The sequence below is a fragment of the Neodiprion virginianus genome, chromosome 4 (genome assembly GCF_021901495.1).
Source record: "Neodiprion virginianus isolate iyNeoVirg1 chromosome 4, iyNeoVirg1.1, whole genome shotgun sequence".
Taxonomy (NCBI): domain Eukaryota; kingdom Metazoa; phylum Arthropoda; class Insecta; order Hymenoptera; family Diprionidae; genus Neodiprion; species Neodiprion virginianus.
Genome location: NC_060880.1, coordinates 22,122,919 through 22,148,124, shown reverse-complemented (window position 1 = coordinate 22,148,124; position 25,206 = coordinate 22,122,919). Strand labels below are relative to the sequence as shown.

Below are 25,206 nucleotides of genomic sequence, written 5' to 3'. Positions count from 1 at the left end.
ATGAGATACGCTTCGTTTCACTGATTCAAAAAAATTATGAAAATGATCAAAACTATTACTGTCCAACAGCGCTTCAAGTAAAAAAACGACTTCTGAAACACCTGGAATAGTATATGGTGTTACAAATTCACCAAGTGGGAAATTTTCGACGAGTGTGGAATTTGATACATAATAAAATTTCAAGTAACAGTCTAATAGATATGTACGTGTCACTTCTACTATCAATGGGTGACTGTGAATGGCCTTCGACACAACCTAAACCTGAAACATCTATTTTTTCAAAAAACCGTGAAAATCTCTTTCGCAAGACAATTTAGTACTCTAAATGTTAGTGTCAGTTATTTTATCACGCGTACTTGCTACTCGGAACCAAACGTCATGGAATATGATCGACGGATACTGTTCGTATTCTTTGGGAAATACCGTTAGTAACTTTCATTACGATTTCTGACGAAATTTGAATAACATTTTGAAAATGTAACTAATTTGAAAAGTATTTGGATTTTATAATTTGTTAGTGGTTATTTCAAAATTAACCAAGGACTGTTCGTGGGATTACGGTAAGTTCTCGGTTTCAGTTGATATGAAAACCCTCCAGTTATAAATAAAAATAGAAAACAAACAGCAGGTTTCATCTCTAGTCAGTAAGCTAAGGATCAACGTAAAATAAAAAGCAGTGTCAGAAATCAACGTTAACCACAAAAGTAGAGTGATTCCTTACCAATTACGAAAGGCTTCATTCCATTGCAATCAGTTCACCAGGTGTCTCATTTAAACGCATAAAAGAAAACATCAGAATTTCCCACACAGCCAAAGAAACAAGCAAAGAAACTTCTGGTTTTTGTCAGTTGGAAAAGCGTTGTAAGGAAATTTTAGCGATAATTAAACAAAATTGCAAAAGTAAGCTAAAAAAAAAAAAATGTAGCACATTAGTTACAGGAATTTCGGCGTTTCGTTATTTCTAATCTTTCCGAATATTATGTACCCAAGTTTCACCGACCTGAAATTTAAACTCTCGACACATTCGCTTTGAAAACAGAGGACTGAAAATATTAGTTACCTTCCATATCCGATTTCGGAAATTTATCTTTTCACGTCGGCAAGATCTGCATTTTCTTAATTCATATCACGAAATAGACGAGAAGAAATTTACAAAGAAAAAATCATCGTATAAGAAGCCTCACGTGAACATAGTTGTTCGACTTATCGTGAGTGATATCTTGATAATGAAAATTATTATTTACCGTCTTCGAATCCTTCGGTACGAGCATTTTCAGCCTTAGAAACTTATGGAAATTCGGGCCGAATCCGGGAACGGCATCGACATCGTAGCCAGCCGAAGTGATCGTCCTCTCCGTCGTGTGTGCGCAAGTTCCGCGGCTCGACTCCGAAGTTCGTCGTGTGGCCGTGGCGGCAGTAAAGTCCAGCTTACACAGCTTGCACTTGGCCGCTGCGCAGCTACGCTACAAGTCGGGCACGCACACACGGCTACTGCGCATTCGATTGGTCGAAGCTACAGGGTGTGAGTAAACGTAGCGTCAGCCAGGGAGCGTAGCTGAAGAGTCGAGTGCTTGCAGGGTAGCAACGCAAGCCGGCGTCCGCCTCATATCGAGTCAGTCGCTCCGATATTAGACAACTCTGGTACTGACTGACGATGATATTCTTGGTACAACGCAGCATGTTTCATGCGTTTTTTAACTTCCCGTTGCTCTGAGAACAGAGGACAAAGGAACTTGTTGCAATCACCCCGGAGATGAAAAGTTGAGTTTCGAGGCCTGGAGAATCACCCCTGACCATTTTCGGACGCACGTTTGTGTGTTTCTGTGTTTGTGGGTATGAATTTGCGTGATCAATTTTTTTATCCGACGATATCTCGAGAACGAATTACCTATTACATAATTGACGTTGGTCTCAAACGACGCGGCTTTTTCAAACTTAGAACCAGTTAGATTTTGACGTTGATCGGTTCGGTACTTTTTCAATTATTCAAATAAGAACGTTCCAAAGAATCAGATACTAATAATGATAACTCGATAATGGATAAATGGGTAGCTGATTATGAATCTGAAGTCAGATTGTAAAATCCAAAACGGGGGTCGAATATGGTCTGAAAAAATCTAAAAATATTCCGATTGTAGTAGAGATTAGTAAGCGGCGATTTTGGGTCACCGATAACGAATCCAAGATCAGACTTCCAAAATTTATAATCGTAGATCCGTTGTAGTGGTTCATAACAAAAAAAAATCGTCATATTACACGCCAAACACACACTTGAGGGGGAAAATTTATTTTGATATCTTCAAATTTCACAAAAGTTTGAGAATATATCGTCTTTGCGCGAATGGAATTCCTCTAATTTTTTCGAATTTTAGTGTCCTTACTTTTGGAGTTATAGAAGATCTAAAATTTTAAATAAAAAACGGTAGAACAATCGCGCACGGTGATCTTAAAATGCTCGTATCTCCGGATCTGTTCACAAGGTCTGAATGGAGCTCATTTTGTGGCTAATGAAATTTCCCACCAGGATATTGCAGAAAAACACCCTGCTTACGATCAGGTAAGCAAATTCCCGAAAAGTATGCAGGGATACAAAAGGTGCGAAATTTCCATCTCAATCTTACGTCCAAAAATTGGGCGTCACGCCTCGATTTCTTTTTTTCAGCCCCGAACCGAAATACGGTTTTGCCGATCAACTCGAGAGTTGGCTACAATAAATATATTCTTTTGCAAAAGGAGAAGTGTTGGCGGTTATTTTATTTTCTGATCGTGGCAGAAAAGCAAAATGGTCTGACATGGCAGCGTGCCGCGGATCGTTTTGAAAAAAAATGGGTGTAGCCGTCGTACGATGCTCGGCAGAAGAAACTTCTCATGCATTTTTGCACTTTTACATTGAACTCATTAAAAGTCGAATACATTTATGGATGTTAATTGTTGAATGAAACCACGAAAAAATCGTTCATTTTTCTAATCGCACAGCACTCTTCCAAAGGTTTTGTGTGGCAGTTTTTCGTTATAACTCCTTCAAAATTAATGTGTCGTACAATAAATTGTACAAGTAAATTGTTAAAGGTTCTTCAAAAATAAATTGTATAATAAATCGTAAAAGTAAATCGTTGAAGGTCCTTCAAAAATAAATTGTTGTACGCAACTTCCCTTCGAGTTTTAGTAAACTAATCTCAGCAAATGAAAAAATATTGTGTACTACACTAAGGAGGGAATACTCTTGTAGCAATACAATAAATCTGTCAAATTACTCATAAATCTTCATGAATCGAGTAGCACATTCATGGTAGCAGAATATTGAAACTGAACATATAAACGTCAACTAAAGAAACCTCGCACGTTTACAGTTGCTGTATAAGATTTGAAATAATAAATGATTAAATTATATAAATAGTAAAGCAACACAGGTTTATTTTTCTCGTTTTAATACTCACAACTAGCGTGGCAGCGAGCGAATGCTGCGGTGCATATTTTAGGGTTTCACGTTTTTTTCACATACACTCCATCATCTCTGAATCGTAAAATTTCAGTTTCTATTGAAAAATAAAGGAGGAAGAAGCTAGTATTCCTTTTTGAGAATTTCGGGTTGTATAAGTCATGATTAAAAATCTGTTTGAATATTTATACCAATAGACAAATACATTTGATCACGAGGAAAGTTTTTGAAGCTTTTGACCCTGAACTTCAAGAACTCTCTCGGGTCAAAGACAATATAATTACGAACTTTCGTCAAATTTGAAAACCTGACCGTTTCGAGAGTGTGTGGTTTAACGTGGAATAACTCATATACGGAAATTAATTAAAACTAATGGTAGTGTATTTTCCAAAGTTGTCGTAATTAACAATGAATACGTAATTAACATGACTCTCTCAAAAGCCATGAAGGTTCTTGTAATGGCCAACGAACAAAATGAAATTTCAGACTCATTTAAAGAATTTGTATCCCACGTTAAGCGCGTTCAGGATGACAACGATAAGTCTTTATCAGCCAAAAACCACAATGAACCTGCGGTAAAATCTATACATATTATCGACGCGTGATGATTCAACAATTACTATGATATATTGTTTTATTAATATTCAACCCGATAATTCATTGGACGTATTATATGTTCAGTTGAATTCACAGCAAATGATACTAAATTGTATGAATACATGAATATTAAATCTTTTGTGAAACAGTTTGAAACGTTTCATTTATATCTAGTATCAAACCACCTGGGTAACCGATCCAACAGACAATACGCCATACCAAGGACTCAAAGGACCAGTCTAATGAACAAGACAAAACGCGCGTGGTACAAAGCATAGCCAAATTCAATTAGAATAGACAGAGAACGACGCCTGCAGGTAGACGGCCCGCAATACTCAATCGACAGACGAGCAGCCAACCCGCGAGACAATCGTACGATAGTTAAGACTAGTAATTGTTGTCAAGTCAATTACAGTATATTTCCATTATTTTATTTTTCTGAAATTTCGCGATATTTCTTCTTCTATTACGTACGTCAAAAATTAATTCATTATCATTTTCACGGAATTGAACCGAGTGATATCATCGATCACATTGTATCTATGAATTGCAGCGTGACTTGCTTCAAACAAACGAAGACTGGCCATGAAATTTCAAGTAACGAAGAAAATTTACTGGTCAGTATTCTTCCGCTGCATCTTCGTGCGGTGGTCTCATCCACACTCGACTTAACCTCGTAGTAGGTACTAAAAGTAGTATTCCTGGATTACTTGTACAATAATGGGAAAACGTAGAACCGATATTTCGGTCTCGGACACTACGAGCTTCGTTCGCTTCGGTAAATCCTTAATTTAAGGTCACTTAGTACTGCCACCTTTACCGACTGAATAAACTCGACCTTTTTTTCCCTAGATTGTATAACCAAACCATCAGAAGGGGTTCAAATTTTGACGGTGCATCGCTCTTTTGTAGCGACGTTCAGAAAAGTTACTCAAATCCTGAAAATCGTCAAAAAATTGTGCGGTTTTTTGACACGTGTTAGTATTTCCACATTTCCCGCATTTCAGGGGCAAAAAGTACTACGTGATCTTCAGAGGAAAAGAAGAGTTAACAATCGAACTACGAGCATGGATGCCCTTGTCTGGAGTCACAGTTTTTTTTTTTTTTTATTTCGATTTGTTAAATTAGCATTACTTTTCGTTAAATTACACGCAACGATCTGAGCTTCCTCACAATTAACGTTTCATTCAAATTTCCTAACATTTGTCGAGTTTTGCCAACTCGAGTAAAAATTATCACCTGTATGGTTTATAATTTCACTCATCATTTCTATTAAAATTATTATTACATTCTTGATTCAAGTGTTGACAATAAGATACGTCTAAGATTGTCAAGTGTAGATATACGAACGATAAAAGAGACGAGAAAAGTGAAACATTCATGAATTTTGTTTCGAAAATTGCTTTTATAATCATGCCTTTAATGCCAAAGAGTAGATAATTTCATCATTTTTCATGCCAGCATTTACGATTAGCGCAACAGGTACAGAGCGAGCGACTAGTAATGCGAGTGTTGCGTCTGTTTTGAGTTGAAGTACCGATGACGAAAATTATGTGACGTTAATCGGATTGAAAATGCATTTTAATCACCAGGCGGATAAGTATAAAAAGACTGAACAAAGTGATAAGCGACGTACGTCTGTTCTGGTATAGAAAAAAAGACGCATCCAATTGATGCGCCTTAATTATTTTTAAATTACGAACCCTGTAATAAAAAAATACTAGAAACCGTTTTAATGAAATCGAACAGAAGGCTGTAGAAACTTTACCAGCTGTGGATTATAAATCTGCAAATGAGAGACAAGGGGTTAGAGAAAAAATGACGAGGGCAATGCCTCAGATATCGATGATTATCAGCAAAAGACAAACTTCGAATCAATTCTATCATTCCTATGATAGGCTCTTCGCAAATCAATTAGTGAAGAAGGTCAGAGGTCGATGAAGACGTACGAAAAAAATGCAGTTTTTCTAGATTTCGATCACTCGAAAACGATAATCTTCAAAATCTATCCTTCGACAATATATTATCAAACTTTGCTAATCTAAGATTACAAAACAAGCGATTCAATTGAAGTGTGCATTGATTTCACGTAATTGGTAAGCACATTTTTTTTTTTTTAATATTGCTGATTCATGTAATAATGAAAATTTATTTTACGTTGATAAAGAATGTGCACGAAAATTATACTTAGTTTTTTCAATCACTATACTGGTAATTTCTCGAGATATTGAACAAGGCGGGGGCCTTTCTATGCATACATATACATCTATGTAATTACGGAACTGATGACTCGTAAGCCGTGGAAGCCACAGACTGCTCTACAGGCATTTCTATGGGGAATTGCCCGCCAATTTATCACTTCAATGTTCACCGTAATGTCAAAAGTTTAGCCACTTGAGACGTTAAAAGGTGAATGTTTACACGAATAGACGTGCGAGGCTTAATTACAACCTTCGATTCGATTGAGATATGAATTTTGCTCAACGAATAATTTTTTAGACACTCTAACGCTCCTGCAAATATGAAGTCGAATTGTAACAGAAGAGAGTAAAAAAAAAAAATTTGACAATTACACTTTGACCACATTATGCAAACGGGCAGAATTCGAATTCTGGGAACTACCCTTAAAAACGATGTTTGAGAGATGTACTTTAGTGAGCATTTCTTTAACGATATGTAAAACGTTTCGTTTGCGAGGAGAAAAAAAAGAAAATGAGAGACCGTGATTGCGATGTTTAGTGATTACTTAAATTTTACAGCGCAGATCACGGCAGGGATTATATAATTTTATTTTGCGATTATGATCTCAGTGTGATTTCGGAGATCAGGAAATCGTCTCGAACGATACCGAGCCGATGACGAATCGAGCGGATGCCTCCTCGTCGGAACGAGAAATTGAAGTGAATAATATGCGCGTCCACCGGGACGCGACGCGTCTTGGAAGTAAGGAAAAAGCTCGCGTCCCTCCTCGTGATGTATTTCTAGCCGCCCTCTATCACGACACTCGGTCTCGTTACGTTCCGTCAGACCGAAAGTAAGTACAGATGCACTCCCTAAACCGTCATTCAGCCTGGAAATACCAACGGAGTGTCGGTGGCCGAGGCACAGCGTCGCGTCGTGTCAATATATGTGTGTGGCTGGCCGATTGCCAGGGGCTGGCGAAGTGCGCCGAGGGAACACGACGCCCGGCGTCCCGACGCCCGCGTATCTCGGCTTGCGCCGCCCGTTCAGTGTGTTGCGAAACGTAACGCGGCCGGCTTCGCGGGGTAACGAATTCACGTCCGATTACAAAGTTTACCGTACTAACAACGATAAGCCCGCGATGAAGATGTGAAGATTAACCGAGCTTGCGGAGACTTCGCCCTTCCTTCGCTCACGGCACGGACGTTGGGTCGAGTGCCGCGGTTTTCGAAAGTGACGCTTGTTGCTTGATGCAGAATTTCGAAGGAATGACTGTCGTCACATGTGCACGGTCGTGAGAAAAGCGATGGTGTAGATTCGAGCATTGCCTAATGTAAGCCTGTCGGCAATGAATTTTGGCTATCTGTTTAAAGACGAATTTCACCCAAAGTTCTTTGACCTTGCGGTTGTTGTTCAGGGTGACTGAAATCTTGAAGATATTCGAATTCGCGTATTTCCGACATCACTTTGTTCCCTTCCTCGAAGACTTTACTCTTCGGGGGAAACTCGAATTCGAAAGAAGTTCACCTCTCGCCTTTGCGGCGGGTGATTTTTTTCTTTGTCGAATCTTACAACCGAGTAAACATTTACATGTTTACTCCGCATGAACACGCGTTGCCGCGAAAGCTTCGGGGTTTGATTATTGTAAAAGCTGGCGAGCTATTGAATTTCTCTTCAACTGTAATTGGACGATTATTCAGACATCCTAAATCGGATGAAACTGTTATTTGATTAAACGTTCCGGTCGAGTGCCGCTCATTTATTACGATTAGAATTAGAAAAGTATGGTTGATCGTTCGAGTTTCGAGTCAACCGAGAGGGTTTTCAGGGGTGAATAACAAATTGGCACGAGGATTCTATTTTCCAGCTCGATCTGTGCCGTAAGAAATCTGTCTGGCATTAAAAATAAACCTCAGATTAAGAAAAAATAAACAGCACAGTACGTTGATCCGAAAGTTATGATCCAGATTGCGATGGTATCACCATCACGTTTGTGTAAATGAATAAATTATTTCCATCGGATTATGGGTCGAAAATTGTTTATAATATTCGTATTTAACCATAAATTATACTCGCGATAAATTTTGTTTGGCTGATAGTCGAGAGTAATACATACATCACGAACGAAAGATATACTACTTGTTTGAAGCTTCAACTTCTAGAAGTCAAGAAAACCGGTTTTTTTTTTTAATTTTTTTTTTTTTTTATATTTACGTTTAATACACATCGGGTATAACTAGAATCCAAACTTCTCGCTATTGTTGAAAACATGTTTTGAAAGTAATCTGTTCAAATTTCAAATAATAACGATGCTGGAGCAGTATTCTCGGAGCAGCACGCTTAAACAAATGCTCACTTGTAATGCTGCGAACGCGTCTTCCTCGGAAATACTGTTTCAAACCTCGTGTTCGTGACCTGAAACTTTTTACGCACACTCATTTCATATCCAACGTTTTTTCGGAAGCTGAAATTTCGTTATTTTCCATTGTTTATCGGTTATATTTTGGTCCGAGATATTGCCAGATCATCCAGTTCAATGGCTGTCTGGTTTTCTTTTTCGTTTCTTACTCTAAGAAAATATACGTTAAATCTCGAAGTAATATAAACCAACGGTTAGAGAAATAGTGAAATGTCACGATCGAGAAGAGATTCTGTGCTAGAATATTCTCTTTTATTAAGGAGATGCGATGAGTGATGACCGAATAAGCAGAACGTATTTTACACTTTTCTCTTCCCTCGTGTGACAAAATCGTTTCAAACTTTAAGAAACGATGAATTCTTCAACAGTGGCAAATCGCGAGGGATATACTATAAATATACTTGCGGACAACTCTCCGTGCACGCTTTGGGTTTATGGTACGCTACTCTATAGCCGAATCTAATACGTTTTTTTTATATTTTCATCGACTGTTTGAACTTTACATACCCTGTATCATTTCCCAAAGTTTCAAACGATTTTATCGCACACAAGATGAAATAAGGTAAAATATGCTTTGTTGAATTCCTCCGTAAAATTTGAAGTTTTGACATCTCCTTGAAGATGTATCAGGAGTACAGTCCAGTCAAGAAACGCCGGAACGTAAAAATAAAAAAAATGTGGTTTAAATCCACTAAGCGCATTGAAAAAAAAAAAAAATAAAAAAATGTGAACCCCAATTTTTGAACAGAATAGTTTGCTGATTAACGATCTGACGACGAAGCAGTTGACGTTGTCACCGAAAGTTGTACGGCTTTTTCAATTTTACTAAATTTTCTGGATTGTTCGAATGAATGGGGCGTGGATGTTAGATAAGAGAAAACATTTAAAAATAACGCAGTAGTTCATTACATGCAATCTGTTTAGATTTTATATAAGTTATTTATGTGTGGATATTGAAAGCCCGGCTTTTAGTCGGCTGCTGGTCGAAGATTACGGTCGGATCCTACCCAGAATATCGTCAGGCTTGTCTGAACAGTACTCGACCAGATCCCAACATGCGTCTTAAGAGCCCTCTCAATGTAAAAACGTGACTCAAGCATGCTGATTTTGAAATCTCAGTCGCAACTACTTCTGGTAACGTACTCGGAGTTTTCAGACAATGAAAAACCAAATTCTCTCGTAGAAAATCGAAAGCAAGATTGAGTCTGATAATCAAAAATATTTGGTTATTCAAACATAGGTACGTAAGAGGTCTGTTTGGACAAATTTATACCCACTACAACCATTACCGTAAAACAATTCTGACTTTCGATCTGGTTACCAACAAGTTGCAATTCGTTTACTTCAAGAATCTATAATATTTGATTTTTAAAACCCACTTATGCATTATTAAAACAGCATAAGTTGGGAAAATTAGTTGCTGATAATAGATGAAAAAATGCATGTAAAGACGTTAACAATTAATGCTGATTTACTAAAATCACAACACCATTTTTGACAAGGCAACACTTGTCCAGACCCCGTTTATAATTTAAGAAAAAATTATTCCCAACCAGCTCCCGGCCAGCATCCGGCTATAGGAACTTTAGAAAAATAATTGCTCAACCGACTCCCGGACGGCATCCGGTTAGAAAATTTCACAGTAGAATTGCCCGACCAGCGCCCGTCCGACAACCTTTTTGTAACAGGGCCAACCCAGACGACTTCCACACGTGTTATTCGGTCGATTGAAGAGCCGAGTAAATATTCGAGTTTAGACAATTTAGGGATAATTAATTTCCAAACAACTCGAGTCGTGATTTATAGAAATTAGGTTTACGGTGCTTTCATCGAACGAAAGGTAGACCGCGGTAAGTATCGGCTCTTCCCACGCGCGTCTGTCGCATATTTTTCTTTTATTCCTCCACATAAAGCAACCGTTGCGTTGAGACAATTCAACGCGGATCTTACCTCAGCAACACGTTCTCAATCTATTTTTCGCGATTCTTTTGTTTAAACTCACGCGTCTACCGATAGATCTTCGACATCGATCCTCGATAAAAATCTGCTCGCGTAAAAACAAGTCGGCGAGTAAAAAAGAAATCATTCTCTCCGAAACAGGTGATTGAAAAAAGGATATGAAAAATTTTGAGTCCCCGTGAACTGTAAACTCTAAAGTATAAAACGACGCTGTTTACCGCGATACTCGGCGTATAAATACACGTGGTTAAGTTAAAGAACAAAAAGACATAAATCAGGCGTAATCGCAACGGCCGTACTATAAATCGTCCAATAGAGCTTGGCAGCAAGAAGCTCGGGGCGTTAGACGTCAGCTGAAAGTACTACCGGATATCTAAACGGATACTATCGAATTGGCCATGGCCGACGACGTGATCCAGAAAAAAGGCCGGTCGGCTTCGATCTGTGCACCCGGCTTCTCGACGATGGAACAAATACTGGGCGCGATTCCTCCGTCGGGGGTTAAGGAGGGAAACGTTAGTAGTGGTGGTGGTGGTGGTGGTGGTGGTGGTGGTGGTGGTGGCAATGGTGCTGGAACTCCTGAGAATAGCACACCCACGAGGAGGCGCAGACCCGCCACGAGGTCCCAAAGCGCACGAGTTTCTGGAGCCAATAAAAGCATCCGACGAAAAGCTGCTGCTCAAGGTATGGATACGAATACGTTGCATGGATACAAGGAGCGCGAACGTGTGCCCGGAGAGTGAAAGGATATCGAGAGATTACAAGTTGGGCTTGAATTGAAAAATATTTCGATTTTCATAAGCATTTTCTCGCGCTAAAGGCGAATTCTGTGAAGAAGTCAACCCTCACCGTCAACCTTTTTTCTTATAGAAATTTTGCGCTATCCGTGAGTTGGGGGATGCGAATTTATAACCAAATTGGATTTTTTCGCCATGTAGGGAATATGTTGGGGCAGAGCTGATACTGTGATGGATGCCGAAGTTATACGTATAAGTAACAGAAACTTAACGATTCGATCACTGTTCGCACTAAGAAAAATTTCATTTGTTATGGTAACTGGAAAAATTCAGTAAAACAGGTATCGTTAAAAAAAACTGTTTGAATATTGTTGAAATTTCGAAAAACGACGTACGCGTAACCATTTTGCGCTATCGTCGATCCTTTGTTGCTAATTGCAACGCAAAATCAGTTTCTGAGGTTTACTGTACTTTTTTAGTTAAACAAGGCCTTAACGTCAATTTATTCTTGCACAAGCATTAAATTTTCGCAACAATCACGCAAAAATATAGTAACAGTGATCGTAATGAGAACGAATAGTAACAGATACTAGATTTTCTGGTAACAGCGAAAAAACTAATTTTCATTTTGTATCTAGAACTATATTTTTCGATTGTGGTAAAAAAATTAAAATAGCTAAGGACTGAACGGTAACCGGAACTAAAAATTTCTCTCAGTGCAACGAAAGTCACTTGTTTTATGATATTTATTTTAATTGCATTACCTCCGGAGGAGTCGACTTTTCGAAACACGATTATGCCTTGATTCGGCTTAGTTCAACGACCCTCGCGCCTCACCATTTTCAACTTTGTTGTAACTTTGGTATATGGTTGTGTAATGCGGTTGTACACCCAAATATAATCACCCGTACTTATGTTTTCTCTCGATGTCACTCACCGTTCCCAAGTTGCAAATCCATGAACTTCGAATTTTCAGGCCACTTGCGAAAATCTGAAAACATACGAAAGATCATCTTTAAAATTACAAAACTTTTAAGAAAGCGGTGCCTCAGTTGGCTTGAAAATTATAAATTATCTTGTATCGAATAATCGACAGGACCCTTGAAAAGAATAGCTTGAAACTGAAACTCTTCTTACGAGCTATCGGGAGGCGTGATTGAAAAGTTTAGTATTTAATCTAGTACCGAGGGAAAATTTATTTTTAATTCTTTGATTACGGGAATTTCGGTAAGTTCATCCCGCCAACTTATTGTTTAAGAGTGAATTACGCACTCTCAGCTTATGGTATGATTAAATTTTGTAGCAAGCATGTTACGGTAGTTTGTATCGTGAAAAAAATTTCTTGGCATATCCCGGATGTGATGAAACTCGCAAATTACATGGAATAAAAAAACTTATGCAAAGTTTCTTGATAACGCTATTCAGCAGCGTATAATGAGAAGCGCAATGTTTGCCATTTCTTTCTATTTTTTCGAACTAGTGGGAATACCAGATATTCGGACACTATTCATAAAGATTCTAAACAGTATAAAAATGAACTGGAGTAACTGACGATGCTTCGGAAAATAGGCCAACACTGGTTATTTTCACGGTTGTGAAACTATAATGGAACTTGTTATGTTCGATGAATTCATATCGAACGAGTGTGCCAATCGCACAAATTTCGTCTGTGTATAATATAAATCGTGTATATTTCATCTTTTTTTCTGAAATCGTTTGGCGACTGCCCAGAATAGTTCACTCGGAAATATATTTCTTCAACCGGCAGCTGTGGACGTGATTTTTTGATTCAACGGAAGAATTTCCTTTCATTTGACTAGGAAAAATTTTATTTGACTCAAAGAACAATTTCGTAAGAAATAATTGCACCCGCAGGCAAATAAACGTCACTTACTGGTATAATAGTTATAGTAGTAGTTGAAATTATGCATCTACAAAATGGCCATCGTTACAACAACCCTCAAGTATTGTTGACATTATACAAAACAAAGTAGTACAAGTAATTATTTATTGTGATTTAGGTGTATATACTGATCTAAATATTTTGTCAAATCCAAAATTAAACTGTTTTATGACATATTTCGGTTAAATGAGGTCTTAAAGTCACTTTATCGTTTCACCAACATCAAATTATCGCAACTTCCGCCATAAAATATACATAACACGAATTACTAGACTAAAAAGAATATTAAAGCACACCGTATCCTCTGGTTACAGATAAGAAACTCGTATCCATTTTGCACCTAACAAAAAAAATAAAACATATTTAGCAGTCGGTTTACGACTGCAAAGTAACTGCATAGAACTTTATCTCGATTATACCAGTATGTGACATAATTTAATGAAATCAACTGAACTCCGATCGATAAAAAGAGATTATTTACTGCTTGTTGGAACTGATGAGTTAATTCTTCCAGTCGAATTGATTTTTTTTTCAGGTAAAATAAAACTAAACGAGTTTACAGGATAAAACAATCACGACGAACAAATTTCCCACAATTTCATCTTTGTACCTTTACTCTGGACCGTAAGATTGAAATCTCAAAAATTGATAATTAATCCTACTCTGTTTATACCGTGGTCTTAGAAACCCCTGAAGAAAATCCAAAAATTACCTCTTTCGCGGGAAATTTTTTTTTTACCGACTATATCTCAGAAAACTAACTTGTCTACGCAATATGCATGGACAAATTTCACGACCAATTGCCTATTGCGTGCAAAAACAAAACTTATTCTACAACAATTTTACTGGGATTAATAATCGAAAATCGCTTCCAGAATCCCACAGACTGTGGTGTTAAAAGTACAAAAAAATATCATATGCCATATTTATATTATTTTTTATGTAAAATTACCTTAATTCTGTTAGCTTTATTACTAATTCTGTTAGTACTAAAATTCAGCAATGATTCGCGAAAACCGAATCCAAACTTGAACTGAAAACTGCAGATTTACAATCTCAAAGTGAACTATACTACGCGAGTTGCGAATCTGGGCAATCAACTTATGAGCTAATTACTGCTACGTTTCGTAATCATTCGCAAAAAGAGAAGACTCGCAGCAAACTTATATACTAATGGAAAATTCAATTAGGTAAACGAAATCTGCATTCGAAACCGTGATTGTTTCGTCCTATTCCAGTGAAATTAAGAGATTACAGCAGAACGAAAAAAAAAACCATATCTTACTCGACTAGACTCGAAATCACGACCTAAAAAAAAACAACCCAATGAATAGTCACAGCCAGACTGTCGAAGATCGGTGTGTTGGAGGAATTTTGAGCTCGGTCGTGACCTAATCTGGCGAGGTTTAATCCCCGGCACAACGTGACGAGAAAACCGCTTCAAAACTCCACCGCATGAAGTAATCAGAACTCGCACTCACGGCTATGCGCTTAATTCAAAAAGTCACCTGACCCGGAAAATTTTCTCTGCATTTTCCGGCTGTCAGTGACGCAAAACTCAAAAAATCTCGACAAATCTTACGGGTCGAAAAACTAGCGTTTACCAATTCAAGATTCGAAGTGTCTTTCACCACCAGCCTTAATTGTAACCCTCTTTTCCTTATAGCTTCACGTTCGCCAATAAATGATAAAAATTGATTCCCGATCCGATGGAATCGATCACCCGCCGGAGTGTGTGACGCAATAATTAACGCTCGATCGTAATCTCGTCTTCTGCGCAACTTTTCGATGTTCCAAATTCCCATGAAAAGGAGTAAGGTGGTCGTCTGTCTGTCGTCCATTGGTCGACTCCGAAGCTTGAAAATCCACTGTCCGCAAGAGAAGGGTGAGAAGGCTTCGGCATGCAGACTCTCCTCGAGACGAGAGTCACTTCAACACTCACAATCAGTTTCCCTCACGTCTCCCCCTTATTTCTCTCGCCGGACGCTGCGGCGTTTTAAATTTCGCCCGAAATTTGAAAAATTTCGCACCCATTTTCAAGCGTATCAAAGCAGCACCTCCGGGCAGGCCAAGGATCGATTCTCCAATTACGATCCTCGGGGCTAATCGCCTTTCACCCGGCTCGTTATTCTGTTCTACATCGTTCGCGACACGGATGGTTCATTACATGTGTAACACGTAATATTATGTCTTCAAAGTTGGCGTAATTTTACAACAGACCTTGTTTTTCCTCCTTCTTTGATTTAGTTGATTTAATTCAGTTTCTTTTCTCCATACTTTCCATTCATTACTTATTTGTCGTTTTACCGGTCATTTTTTTATTCATTTTTTCCTATTCCTCATCTCATCCAAAAGTCCAGCGAATCGTGGGTGCACTGAAATAGTCACAGCGAAATCGTATTCGAAAAATTCCAAACTACCTTTAGCCGATTTGGTATCCTCCTCCGATTTTGTTGCAACTCATGTACGTCGTAGAACATTGAAAACTAAAGGGTGCCTATTTTTTTTTATCGCCGAAAAAACGGTTCAAAGGGATGAAAGCGGCTCCCAAATATGGGCACTTAACGGGTGGTCTCTCAGTATCGGACACAATCACTTGATATCTACGAATGAAACCAACGTTAAAATGTTTCATTCGTCAGTAGAACCATTCCATCGTCAGCATTGGTTTCATTCTGTTAGGCCAAGCGCATCAAAAAACCAATCCGTTTCACCTGCTCAAACCCTTTTTCCGACAATAAAAATATACATTTCGCCAAGTTTAGTTTCCAATGTTCTGCAACGTACAGGAGTTTCAAAGAATTCCAAGGGGGGCATCAAAGTGGTATTCCTTGTCAGTGAGGATCGAGGGGTGAGGCCGGATTAGTGGCTCACGCCTCGCAAGCTTTCTGTGTGCGTGCACACTTACCTTTCTGCTTCCTAATCATCTGTAGCTTGCATTGGATCCGTTACTCGGGTCATCTGGGGATGAGCTGTTTGCTTTACTTATAGGATCGGTGAGGGATATAAAAAGAGGCCGGTATCACATTCTTCGACGGTTGATATCGACAGTTCGCAGGGATTGAAACCCGACTTTACCCGACTATACTTTTCTTTCGATAACACTTGGGCTTACCCTTTTTCCAGCCTGTAAACCCCGGGCGAATAGTCTTTGACTGATAATTCCAAAAATCTTTGATATGTTTGTGCCGGTTTTCCACGATTTCTTTCGATACTCGTTATTATCTAACTCTGCACTTCCAGGTGTACTCGTATTTCTCCACACGCGTTACGTAATTTTTTTATTCCATGATGTCTTATCGTAGTTAATTGGTTGTATTAGAATTGAAGGTTATTTCATTACTCGTTCGAACGATATCTCACCCCCCACGATTTTACGACACAACGGTCACACCATCTTATTTCTTTGTTTATTGCTTCTTTCAATTCTTTGCTATTGTCTCACCCTGTGACCTAGGCTATTACCAATTTCTCTTTGTACTTATTTTCTCTTTGGTTATAACATTTGATCCAATAATTGAAATGGGATGAAACAAATTTCAATAGCTTTGTCGTCTGAGGCGCCATAAATTCGATCTCTCGACTTTCTGCCGTACGTCGCTGTAAGCGTACCGGTACTTTTTACAAATACCTGAATTAAATGAAAAACCTTTCTCGTGGTTTCAAGTAATATAACCAATCAGTTTTTTTTATTAATTCTTGTTCGATTCGACCTTATTATTGCCTTGCCAATATGCAGTGCTAACGCTTTGAAATCGTTTCATCGTTGGCCCAATAGTTTTACCAAAGCTTCAATAATCACTGATATCGTACCAAATAATTTCCGTAATCCACGGTTGGACCAACCGTGGCATCGGATCATCGAATAAATCAGATTGTTAGCTAGCTCTATTGGGTTTCATTCAAAGCAACTCACTTTTTGTATTTTACTCGGTCATATTGGATCTGTCATTTTGAATTTGGAAATCAACATCGTTCATATTGAGATCTACGTGCAGTTTTAAAGATTCTGTTAAACCACATTTTTGGTACGAAAAGTCTATGAATTTATCTGACATACTCGTTGCTTTCAAGAGTTTATACCATCCATAACAATTTCATCATTTATTCACAATAATCTTGTATTTAAGAAGGTAGAAACTGAGAGCTTGGTAGTCTGACATAAAATACGGACAGAAGTCACATGGCCTCACAAACATTTCCAAATTAGTATTAAGCCGATTTTTTCGTCGAAAATTGAAGATGCTTTATTTTCTCATATCTTTTCCTGCAAATTGATATAATCCTGGCGTACCTGACTTAAGCTACGAGGGAAACATCGGATTTTTTCTTTTATAAGATTTCATCCACGTGTAAATCAATGCATTTCTGAAATTGCGTTCCAAAAGTGGGCGCTAGCTCAACAAAAACTGAAAGAATTGAAACATTGACACAGTTGATCCTCATCCGATGTCCTAAAAAATTAATCCAATATCATTCATAGTTCACAACTTATAAAATAAAAATAAATGAAATCGTACAAAATCATCGTTTATCGCTCGGCTTATACACCACTGAGCTTTCCCCTTGAATAAATTTTGTCCATTACATTGATAACTTGCCAAGACCAAACACAACGCTGTCCTATACTGACAATGAATAATATTCCATACAACCTTACGGGTGGTTTCAGAGCAGCCGAGTCCAATTAGACGTAATCAAAGGACGTAGGCATGCTTTAATTGCCCGAGGGTTTTCCGCCCAATCCCGAATCCCTTCACAAATCTCCGGCGCAGGGTCTTACAAATTCTTGAAACGTGAAAAGTGGTACCGATTCAAACTTCGCGAGACTGTAGCAAAGACTTGAACGAAATAATTGCAATGACGCAACTTTATATGAAGAACGGGCGAAATTCATTTAGGCGTAAAAAATGATTAACTGTTGTCATAATTCTTCAGAAATTACACTCAATGTATTTGTCATGCACTGAATTCACCGATTCCAAATTTCATTTTACTTGGAAAAGTAACACGATCTTCCAAGTCCCCGTAACAACGAGAAAAATTAGATCTAATCCCTGTAGTAGACAATCTTATACGAATTTGCGGATAAAAACGGAAGTCCAACCGATTCGTCTGCCGTTTTGCAAACTTGTTGTATCACACGCATACTCGAGAAAAAAACAATGGAATACGTTATCTAATCTTATGTCCCAAACCCGGGATCCTTGTTTCAATTTCACTATCGTTTTTAAAATTCCACGTCAATTCATGGTTATCGATTTAGTATATCATGTATCACCATTAAATTGCTATAAAATATGAACCACAGGAGTACCAATATATAGAAATAGACTCACAATCGATTACATCTATTAAATAGCCGCTCCAGTGATTCCGCGTTTTTGATAATTCTCATTCATACATTAAAAAAAAAGTTACTGTGCAAACTAAGGAAGATATTCATTGGTTTGCACAGGTTTGGATATTGCAAACATTGCTGATTCAATTTTGCATGTGGATTTGCTGAATCGGTACATATCTTATACTAAATCGTATTTCCTCATCCCTCCAACAAATGTCCGTTCCAAAGATTCTGTCAGCGATCTACGTTTATCTCCTCGGTAAACGATTTATTCCTTAGCATCAAAAGAGTTGAAAGATGCTGACCAGGATTGAATTTCCTCAATTTTCTCTCAATTTTATTCGTATGCAGCGTCATTCATTCGATGCTGAACGCAAGGCTCGGGTGAAAAAGAGAGTTGCTTATGCAGCGACAAGTACAACGAAAAAATAACTTTGCAGGTATTACATGTTACATATTACATGTGATACGTATCTGACCGTACTTGAAATATACCAATTCCGATGAGGTTTTTTTAAGTTTCGTGACGTGTTGCGGTTCGTGAAATTATTTACGGGAAATGGCGTTGCCAAATAGACAGGTGACGATTATCGACGTTTTCGCTCACGATGTTGACGCTCCTCGCTAAGAATGCGCGAGACGTATAGTTGGATAAAAATCACGCTGAAATAAAGAAGTGTCGAAACAAAGGTTCGTGAAGTTACACTGGAGCTGATCCAGCCACATATCGGCGGAATACTTTTAAACGCTTCATCCGCAATCGAAGTTACATCTGAGGTGTTTACTACATTTTTTGAAAGGTTTCGCCGAAAACATACGCCATTGGTTTTCCATTTCTGACTGGAAATGTAATTTTTAATCGATAGCAACTTTACCATGACAGCGGCATATTGATTGCAACTCTGGCATAATAAAGGTAGGTTAGTGGCGCGAACTCATTGTTCCAATGGTTGAATTGCGATAACGCGACTTCAAATGAAAGGCAAGATAGATGGTATTGTTCTTATTGTCAGTTGGCGCTGACTCCGATCGATGACCAACGACGTCTTCGCACCTCTGCTAGCACGATATGCTACCAAATTTACGAATACTGTTGTTAAGCTTCTTCACTTGATGCAATAATTCAATCGAATATTCGGATATAATCCGTACAACAAATCGAAACAAGATTGGAAATTTGCTTCATAAAACGCACAAAGAGCCCGGTACCTAAGTGTGACAGCCCCCTACTTCATACATAAAAAAACACTGGAATTATATTTAACAGAAACACTTAAAAAAAACATTTTGTTGGTGGGCGATGAAAACTTAATTCAGAAGGGAAAACTAATGTCGGATGTAACAAAGTGAAATATTCATTTTCAGACTCTAGAGTTACAACGATCATCGAAAAGTACGCTAGGTGTTAAGACCGTCACAAAACTTATTAATATTACACATCGTTTATTAATAATATTGTAACTTCTTTAAAACTGTTATATTCTCCATTTGAATATCGCAATTGATGTAGAATAACAAACTGAAATGCTTGTTCAAATAGTATATCACTGATCACTGCGAATACCCGTCACTGAAAATAATCACAATAACATTCTCCCTCATTCTGATTGTGAGTGCAACTATTATAGTCCTACAACGCGACAGTTGATGCACTGAATGCAACCGCATACGCGGACGCTTTTGAAATATGGAAAATGACGGACAAGACAATACGTGTCCTCATTGTCAGATATTCAAGCAGGTTCCTTCATAGATTTCGAGTTAGACTTTGGTTTGTTTTTCCTTTGTATCCCCGGTATCCGTAATATTTTTAACAAGTATTTTATATCCTCCGTTTTCTTCCTATCCTCAATGACCTGTATTTTTAATTTTCTTTTTTTTTTTATTTTGGATTTCATCACGAATATTCCTATCATAGGTGAAGTTTCATTTTGAGTCGTGTTAAGTCAACCAAGAGCTCATTGTCAGTTATCACCGAATCGCAGACCATTTTTCGGTGATGCATCCAAATGGACCGATTTCTTCGACAATGACAAGTAGAAATACAATTTTGGTGCTTTGAGGGACAGGGAATGTTGGCCAACGTTCGGAAGAAGCATCTCGGATAAGCATTGTAGAACAAACGACATCCCTTAATCTTCTTGAAGCTTGAAATGTGGAGAGCCAGTCAACCTAAGATGTTAAACAAAAATTCACACCTCTCGTGTCGCATGTTTCAGTAGAATCAAAAGCAACTGCGTCGCGTGTTGAGAATACTCACTGCTGGCTCGTTTCGCTTTTGATCGGTTTACCTACTCAAACTAACAAATTTATTGTATCCTCCGATAGCCGATCAGGTAGAGTAGGTCTCTCGAGAAGTAATTTTAATAAAACTGGTTAATGCTTTTCTTGCTGTTTATATTAAGTCAAGTTTAATATTCTTCTGTACTTCACGCCTTATTGTCCTCAGTGGATTTATCCTAAGATATGACAATGCTTCGTTATTTCATCTTATTTGCATCCTCATATCTGTGCATTTCATAACTCTATGCTCGGAATAATTGGATAAGTCTACGAACTCCCAAACGATGGGAAAAGAACATGGCGAAGCACAGAAGAAAGCAAGAACTGCTTTCTGTTGTACTTTTCCTGTAATTGTTCAATATCTTTGCGGAGTCCAGCTGTGATTCTGTTACGACATAGAATTTTCAACCTTGTTCCGGTCTCAACTGTGTTTGACCACAAAAATCGAGTTCCCCGACTATTTTACCGTTTCGATGCGTAGCCGTCCGCGATTAGATGCGATGCTGCGTCGCTATCGTGATTTTAAGCTCTTTTACAAGATCACGTCACATGAGAGCACATCTTAGGGAACCAAATTTATGATAACAGCACCCGGCCAACTGTGTTTTATCGAAGGAAACATCAGCTGCCAAGTCAGACGGCGATATCTTTTCAGAAGCGGTAGTATACCGTGCACCATATCGTGGTTGCCGTGGCAACACGCGGTAATCACTTCAAATGTAACTTTGGTTGCCATCTATCGGGGAAGCGTCGTTTGCATCCCACATCAACCTTACGGAAAACCCTTCCGATACAGGCACCTTGGTGGGATACAAACAATTCAATGTGGGTGGTGGAATTCCGTAAACGTATATGACTGTCAGCCCCGCCGTAAAGTTTACGATTCGTGGGTTTAATGTGGTTAAATTATTTTCGACATTTTTTCAACGTAAAACATTTTTGTTTTATACATTCTCACGATAAAGTCAGCGGTACATTAACAATATCATGAATTACGTTGTTATACTACGCAACTTGTCCACCGAAAAATGTATATTTCCGTTTCGATTCTGATAAACGATACCTGATATCAGTCGTACTTGAGTTCTTCGCGTCTTGGTTGGATTTTGCATAACAATAACGTGTCTATTTCTGAATCAACAAGTGCGAAATAAACAGAAATAGTTTCGGACGATTTACAGGGAATTTATCGATGAATGAAACAAACAATATTTCATCGTAATCGGATAAATTTTATAGATTTTTTTAGCAAACAAATAGTAAAATATGGATTATTCTCTGAGTTTGTTATCGACAAGGTGTTATATTTAAAATCAAACTTTAATGGCTTGAAACTTTTTTTTTTTAATTACAGAACTAACATCTATTAATTTGATTTGAATGCATTCACTTGAGTTGCGCGTTTTAAACTTGTGTTTTATCGCAATTTTAGTTTTAGAACGAACACAAAATTCATCGATACAAAAAATTGTAATGAGATTGAGATGATGTGCCTACTCGAAATGTACTCAAAATATTCTGTGCTTTGTGCAAAATTACAGACCCCCACATTATTAGATTGTGAGATAATTTACAGTGATCGATTTAAATACAAAACCTCAAATCGAATCACGCCCACTAACACGCTCTGCATCGTCAAAGTGATCCCTGGGGATTGAATAAATAAAACTAGTCACTAAAATTGCTAAATTTGCAGTGGCCACATCGACTACAGTAATTAAATTTCGACGCGTTGTGAATTATATCAATGAACTATATTTTACTAACTTGAAATTGATTTCGTGGATACGACAGAAGGGTCAAAATACAAAAAATAAAAACGAGGTTAAAAATGATATTTTTATCCCTAGCAAAAAAGTGAAAACTGAAAGCCCACTTGGTAAGAAATTACCCAGCCACAAATAAATATTCGAGTAACGATGTAGGGAACATTTTTAATAGAATCGTATATTCCCGCATTTTTTTATCATCCAATATTTTCAAGGTTCCAATTATTTTGTACGAGAAATTAAGAGTATTCTTAAAATTGAAACGTACCAGAGAAAATCTAACTGAAATTCTGAAAGACTGTGATTCTGGTCCATCCTACGTAATTATTGTACCTCTTTCCAATAAGAGACGGTAAATTGACGCCAAAGCAAAAGCCCGATGAGAAAGAACGTTGCTAAAGAAAATAATAATAAGGAAGTACTGTGTGCGTGATGTATACCAGCAATTAAATTCGCCGGGAGTATAAATTTGTTTCTCCCTTGACTAAAATCGTTCGTTTCCTGTGAGTAAGGACACAAATTCAGTTTTCTCTTCGCCAAAGGACTATCTATTCCATTCAAAGAAAATATTACTTGATTCAGGTAAGTAACTTTCAAAGAAGTTGATTTTCTTTTTTCTGTTTTTTTTTTTTTGGGGGGGGGGGGGGGGAGGGATTAATAAACAATTCATCCGGGTACAATAATCACAATCGACAATCCGAATACTGTATCGATACTGCATTAATCCGTCATTCTTACCGCGATTATACCGTAACCACGATTTATTTTTAGTAGGACCAAAAAATATTTCGCCAAGGAATCTGTCGGCCTGAATTATCGATCCCCTTTCTACGCGCCGTGCAAAATTTCACAACACTCTCTCACCCTCCTCCTCCCAGAGCTCAAGGCCTATCGGATTTTCTCAAAGCGCTCTGTTTTAATATTCCCTTTGCAACACTGAATCATTTTAGGGGAATTCACCCTTTTCCCGTTGATAAGCCATTGACGAATAATGCGATTATCTCTCGGCTGATCTGCGGATAAAACACCAAAAGGACACGATGATATGATATTTATACCTAAATAACCAAAGACGATTCAGTGTAATGGCTAAATGAGACACTTTATATCTACCATTTTGGTTTCACCGTTCATCGTCACCTTTATAGAAAAAAAAAGTGAATATTCCCAATTCTTACACATGTTCGTTCTGTGGTTTACTAATAATAATTATTCTCTTTCACCTGTACTGCACAAATAATATTTTTTTTTTCTTTGCTAATCAGTAATGTTCAAAATTCGTCCAGTCACGTGGAACTATTCTCTGAAGAAAATCGATGTTTTATCACATGAAACGCTTGAAAAAACACAATACATAATATTTTGCTAATCCCGACGATTTAAAGTTGAATCCCAAGTAGTATATCAAGTTAGATGAAATTTGTTTGAATCAACGAAATGTTTCTTCTGCCATATTTGATCACTAGATTTGGTGAAGACAACAAATTTTAGTGAATCAATTTAACATACAACGTTTTGGAGATTGGCTACGTTTTTATTTTTTCACGTACGTTTAACAAATTCTTTGTATAAAATTCATATTAATGAACTCGACTATGATTTTTTTAAAGTTCGATTTTAGCGTTTTCTTACTTTTATTACGAATAATTTTTCCACTCAACTGTAGCACCGAGACATCCTGAATAAAATGAATTTTTTCTTATTTTCTTCCCGATGCTTTTCATTTTTGTAGCCTCGTCATTCAAAGCATCCTGAGATGTTTGGCGATGAGCTGAGAAAGGCAGTTGCTGGCTGGTTTGTACAAAAGCGATTCTTGAATAAATTCGAGAGAAGAAAAAGGGAAGACTCAACTTCGAGGCAAAGATATAAAGTAAGCATGTACAGCCTGCCTTTTCATCTTCTTAACGTTGAAGAACGTCGGGTCGTTGATACGCGATACCAAAACAAAAATCCACATTGTAAAACCGCCTCGGCGCACGCAAAGAAAAATCACCGCGAAGCCAACTCATTGGCAAATGTCCAATGAGAGCGACAACTAAATATAATTGAGTGCGAGACACCCGTAGTGACAAACATTTTAAAACAAGAAATTCCATATAAAAGAGATTAGGGCGATACGTCAGGGAAACTCCGAGCTATTTCGATTCACGGGAAATTCAAACATTTTCCCCGCTGTTTAGATTTACTGGCTTTAGTTTGTTCTGTCGGACGTTCAAATTTGTATTCTTGAAGATGAACCTTTGCACATTGCTCGTCAGACAGATTTCATTATAAACTTCGCCAAAATTTTCCTTCACAAATAGTTACTGTAAGTCAATATCAATTTTACGAAATTATTTTACTTAGAATAAAGCCGGTGAAAAAACTGAAATGCTTTGTGCACTTAATTCTTTCAATGGTAAAAGTAATAATCAATTTATTGTTCTTAGCTGATAAATAAATGAAGGGCTTAATGCACTGTGATTTGACAAGTTTGATGAACTGCAAATTCCATTTTTCCGTTTTTCAAAATATAATTCATAATTCGGTCAGTCGGAATTTTGGATGTGTCGAGTTGGCAGCCCATACTCAAAAT

At 37.8% G+C, this 25,206-nt stretch overlaps 1 protein-coding gene across 4 annotated transcripts in view; it reads left to right on the top strand.

Moving 5' to 3' along the window:
* Window positions 1–7,282: 7,282 nt before the first annotated feature.
* LOC124302642 (GTP-binding protein RAD) overlaps window positions 7,283–25,206 on the top strand; it is a 41,245-nt gene continuing 23,321 nt past the window's right edge. For 2 of the 4 annotated variants that reach the window (XM_046759003.1, XM_046759006.1), the window contains exons 1-2: window positions 7,283–7,550; window positions 10,737–11,279. In XM_046759003.1, the coding sequence (XP_046614959.1) occupies window positions 10,994–11,279 (286 nt within the window). In that variant the 5' untranslated portion in view covers window positions 7,283–7,550; window positions 10,737–10,993. Of the gene's footprint in view, window positions 7,551–9,481; window positions 9,877–10,736; window positions 11,280–25,206 lie in introns of those variants that run through there. The other 2 variants (XM_046759005.1, XM_046759004.1) reach the window with 2 other exon arrangements.